This window comes from Penaeus chinensis, chromosome 16 (assembly GCF_019202785.1).
Source record: "Penaeus chinensis breed Huanghai No. 1 chromosome 16, ASM1920278v2, whole genome shotgun sequence".
NCBI lineage: Eukaryota > Metazoa > Arthropoda > Malacostraca > Decapoda > Penaeidae > Penaeus > Penaeus chinensis.
In genome coordinates, this window is record NC_061834.1 from 8,521,493 (window position 1) to 8,526,492 (window position 5,000).

Genomic DNA, 5,000 nt, shown 5'->3' on the forward strand with positions numbered 1-5,000 from the left:
TAAGTCTGTGGTGTTATGAGGTGGTTTACTATCGCGTGTTTCCTTTTTATTCTTATTCTTATTCTGATAAAACATTGTTAATAGAATACTAAATATGTGGTGTTATGAAGTGGTTTAATATCGCGTTTTCTTCTTGTTATTATTCTTATCCTTATTCTGTCAAAACATCGTTAACAGAATGCTAAGTCTGTGGTGCTATGAAATGGTTTAATATCGCGTGTTTTTTTTTCTGATGATTCTTTGTTAAAAAGAGTGTACCCAATCAGACACGCGGCGATGTGTGCGATGGATCTGAGCCTTCTGCTCATGCTGGCCGGCAGCGTCGCCGTGATCCTTGTGTTTCTCGTGTGTCTTACCGCCTGTGTCTACAATATCCTAGTGGAGGACAAGGACACCAGCAGAATACCTTGGATGTGAGTCGGGGATGTGAGGAGGAAAGGAATGCATCACGCTCGCTGGAGCAGAAGATAAAAACGGAAATAGAACCTGCTTGAAATAGAGAGAAAGGGGTCGAAGGAGATGTGAGGAGAGAGGTAAGATGTCCCAAGAATTGAGATAAAAGAGAAACGGAAAGCAAAGACATCTTTAAGATAGGGAGAAAGAGATAGACGGAAACAACTGTGACGAGAAAAGGGATTTATCCTGATAACTGGAGAAAAAAAGGAACAGAAATAGAGGCATCCTATGACAGAAACAGAGATCAGATCGTCAGCAACGGAGGGCCCTTAGTGATCGCTTGGCACATGCCCGAGCGCCCCCGGCATCACCCAGCATGAAGGACTCCCCGGCCCGAGTCTGGCTGATGCCTAGGGACGACCTCGCGCTCACCGCCAGCCCTAAGAGCAAGAGCTTCTTCCGAGGCGCCCACACAGCCGAAGCCAAGGACCAGCCCGCCGGCGCCAAGGACTCGCCCGCGCCCAGGAACCCCCACTCTTGGGACACGAGGACCGCGGGAACCAACCCGCCCCCCTCGGCCTACAGGCGGTTCTGCCACTGGTTCGGCTCGCTGCTCAGGGCTAGGATCAAGCCCAGCGACGTCATCCTCGTGCGGGGGCTGGACCAGCCGCTGCTGAAGGCGGAGGACGTCGAGCCGGAGGAGCCCAAGCACGAGGACCTCCCCGAAGTCAACTGAAGCGAAACACACGAATCGGCAACCTTGGCTGCGGTGTTGCCGTGCGACGACCCTCCAGATTCGCGAAGAGAGCTGGCGAAAGTGCGACTTGCAGCAGCATGGGCGACTCCCCGTGACAGGAAAGGGCGCGGGATGGACAGCGGACTGCGTCTGTGGCAGCGCGCATGTGTGACCCTCAAGATGGACCTCGTGGTGTTCTCCATCCTCAGCGTGTGCGTCATGTTCGGGATGTTCATGCTCATGTACGTCGTCATCTGCGTGTCCCTGTGTCGAGACTCGCAGTGCTGCAACTTCTGACGCCCACCCCGGGGCCCCGTCGTGCTCTATCTTCCAGTCGGGCAACATGCACGGCCGAGTGTATGCCAGATCCCGATGTCCGCGTTGCCTTCCGAGACCTGCGGCGGCGCCCCCGTGAGCGCGGCCGGCAGGAGGACCGATTTTTGGCCTCTAGAGCCGCCCTCTGGTAGGTGTTGCGAAGGATTAGCAACGCCAGTCTAAGAGGTCCTGCTGCTGCGATTGCAATTCAGGATAGATACTCTCATGCCAAGTGCGAATCTGCGAGATAAAAGATTTTCTTTGACAGTGTTTTTTTCTAAACTGACACGTTGGGAAAAGTGTTCCGCCTTTTTTTTCAATTCCCTCTCTGCAAGCGAAACAATTTTAGATGCATGCAGGAAAAAATAAAGAAATAAAGATTATAAAAGGTATAAAAGATAAGATAAAGCACTTAAGTACAGAAAAAATCTGATAAACCACTCGAGTATCATAGAAAAAAAGAGAAAGAGAGGGAGAGAGAGAGAGAGAGACCAAGCAAATAGACTCTCTCTCAAGCACCGTGAAAATAACGTGTAGGATCCTAGGATGTTACCTTCACCGCAGTCCTAAGACCGGAAATTACCTTCACCCTTTCCCTCCCCAGATAGATGTGTCAGGTACAGTTTATGTGAAGCTCCCTTGGGCTTCTGCCTCCCTGGCTTACCCTCCCTCCCTCCTCTCCCTCTTCACTCTCCTCATCTCTTCTCCCGTCTCCTCCCTTCCTCTCCCTCGCCTTGCCTTGCCTTGCTTTCTGCTTGAGAGAAAGAGAGAGGAGGAGGAAGAAAGGAGAAGAGAAGCAAAGCGATCGAGAAAGACAGAGAGAGAAGGAGAGAGAAAGGCGAGAGAAGGAGAGAGAAAGGCCTTGTTGCGCTGGCCGCCCGTGCATGAAGCTTTTGGCCTGTGCGTGTGTTCTTTTCGCCCTTGAGCTCTGGACGGAATGAGCTTTGGAAATCGAGCTGATGGCCTTTGCCTCTGCCTGCGAAGGGACGCCAGGCACGGCGGCGGCGAAGCTTTGTTGATTTTAGAGGATGGGTCTTTGATTAATTGCTTTTTGTTGGCGCTGTTATTGATTTATTTATGTCTGTCTGTCTATTAATTTGTCTCTCTGTCAGTCTGTTTGTTGATTTATCTGTCTGCTTGACTATTAAATTACTTATTTTGTGATTTGTGTTTTGGTTTTAATAATGTCTGGATTTCTTGTTATATAACTACTTTTTTATTTTACCTTATTCTTCTTCATCCTGTTTATTCTTTATTTTTATTTCGTTTTCGTAAAGTTTAAGTTTGTATTTTTCGTTTTTTTCTTTTTTCGTTTTTTCTTCTTTCCGCTCTTCTTTTCATTTATTTCTTCGCTTTCTCATTCACTTCGATACTTTCATTTGTTTTTTTTTTTATTTACCTCGTTCTTTCCTTTTTCCTTCTTCTTGTTTTTTATTTACTCTCTTTTAATTTTTTTCATAAGTATTATTTCCCTTTTACCATTTATGTATCTTTTATCCCTCTTATTCTCTATCTTTACCTTTCCTCCAATTTACAGAAACGCCAAAAAGGATTCACTTTTAAACTGGTATTTGCACGGAGTTCAATACCAAACGCCATAAAGGTTTCAGATGCTCTTTTGTTTCAGAGGATTCAATAAAGAGAAAGTGTGTCCGATGGAAGCCATTTCGTTTATATATGTATAGAGAGAAGGGGAGAATATCGCCGCTTCGTTGTCTGGGGAACTTTTTTTTCGCGCGTTTTTCGGTGCAAAGTCTTGTGTTTTTTTTTATTGGAAAGAATGATGGTAAGATTTTTTTTTCTTTTTTTTTCTAGAGGTCTTGTGTAATGGAGCGTAAAGTTGTTTTTTTGTAATAGTGTCGTGGCTTTTTGTAATGTGTGTGTGTGTGTGTGTGTGTGTGTGTGTGTGTGTGTGTGTGTGTGTGTGTGTGTGTGTGTGTGTGTGTGTGTGTGTGTGTGTGTGTGTGTGTGTGTGTGTGTGTGTGTGTGTGTGTGTGTGTGTGTGTGTGTGTGTGTGTGCGTGAAAGTGACACTGTTTTCCTCCACTCTTCCAAAAGAAAAAATATCCTCCTGAAGTTGTTTGTGCCTCGATGCATTTTTTTCTAGTTTTTTATCGAACCCACGTGATTGCGTGCGAATTGGTTTTCCTTTCTCAATTTACTCTCTTATTCCTACTCCTTTTCTCCTGTCTCCTTTCTTTTTCTTATTTCTATTCCAACGCTCTTTCATTCTTTGTCTCTTTTCTCTTCCCTTTCATTTCTCTTCTTTCTTTCTCCGTCTCTCATTCTTCTTTTTCATTTTCCATCTTCCTCTCCCATTCTCGCATTTTTTTCAGCCTTATCTCTTTCTTTCTCCGGCTTCCTGTTTCCTTCCTTTCTTCTTCTTCTTCTTCATCATCTTCTTCTTCTTCTTGCTCCTTCTATTTATTCTTCTTCCTCTTCCTCTTTTTTCTTCTTCTTCCTCTTCCTTCTCCTCTTCCTCATTTTCTTCGTCTTCTTCTTCCTCTTCCTTTTCCTCTTCATTTTCTTCTTCTTCTTCTTCTTTCTTTTCCTCATTTTCATGTTTATCTCCTTCTTCCTCTTTTTTCTTCATCACCATCTTCCCCATTTCCTCCTCCTCCTCCTTCCTTTTCCTTTTCTTACATCCATTTCTTGTTTCTTCCCTTCTCTATTCCCCTCGTCTCTTCCAATTTTTTTCCCGCACTTCCTTACATTCCTCCCTTCCTTCTCTCCCTTTTTCCTTCTTTTTTCTCCTTCATCTCCTTTGTCTCTGACTTTCGACCTCCTCCAACTCCCCCCCTCCCCCCTCCCCCCGCCCCGAGGTCATGATAGGCCACGCACAATGTCATTTATTTTCTCTCTCTTCTTTTTTCTATTTTCTTATTTTTTCCATTTCTTTTTTGTTTGTTGTATTTTTTCTTTTTTTTTTCTTTTCTTTTTTTTTTCTTTTTTTCTTTTTTTTTCTTTTTTTCTTTTTTCTTTTTTTTTCGTTTTTAAAATTCTTGGCCCTGATAGTTCGCTGGAGAGCTTAACGAACTTTCTCCTTTGATGATCCTTTCTGAGTTTGGTGAAGGAGGAGGAGGAGGAGGAAGGAGGAGGAAGGAAAGAAGGAGGAAGGAGGGAGAGGAGGAGAAGGAAGAGGAGATGAAGAAGGAGGAGGAGGAGGTGGAAGAGGAGGAGGAAGGGGAGGAGGAGGAAGAGGAGGAGGAGGGGGAGGAGGTGGAAGAGGAGGAGGAGGGGGAGGAGGTGGAAGAGGAGGAGGTGGAAGAGGAGGAATAGGAGGGGGAGGAGGTGGAAGAGGAAGAGGAGGGGGAGGAGGTGGAAGAGGAGGAGGAGGAAGAGGAAAGAGGAAAAAGGAGATTGATGTGAATGTGGATGTGAATGTGGATGTGGAGGTGGAGGTGGAGGTGGAGGTGGAGGTGGAGGAGGTGGAGGTGGAGGTGGAGGAGGAGGAGGAGGAGGAGGAGGAGGAGGAGGAGGAGGAGGAGGAGGAGGAGGAGGAGGAGGAGGAGGAGGAGGAGGAGGTGGAGGAGGAGGAGGTGGAGGTGGAGGAG

At 46.1% G+C, this 5,000-nt stretch overlaps 1 protein-coding gene across 4 annotated transcripts in view; it reads left to right on the top strand.

The window, feature by feature from the left end:
* The window catches only part of LOC125033333 (schwannomin-interacting protein 1-like), a 172,274-nt gene that overhangs the window by 78,586 nt on the left and 88,688 nt on the right, over positions 1–5,000 (top strand). Inside the window, exon 1 of one of the 4 annotated variants that reach the window (XM_047624739.1) lies at positions 1,919–2,064. The exons of 2 other annotated variants lie outside the window; for them this stretch is intronic. In XM_047624739.1, the coding sequence (XP_047480695.1) occupies positions 2,056–2,064 (9 nt within the window). In that variant the 5' untranslated portion in view covers positions 1,919–2,055. Of the gene's footprint in view, positions 1–1,918; positions 2,065–5,000 lie in introns of those variants that run through there. One more of the 4 variants, XM_047624741.1, reaches the window with a different exon arrangement.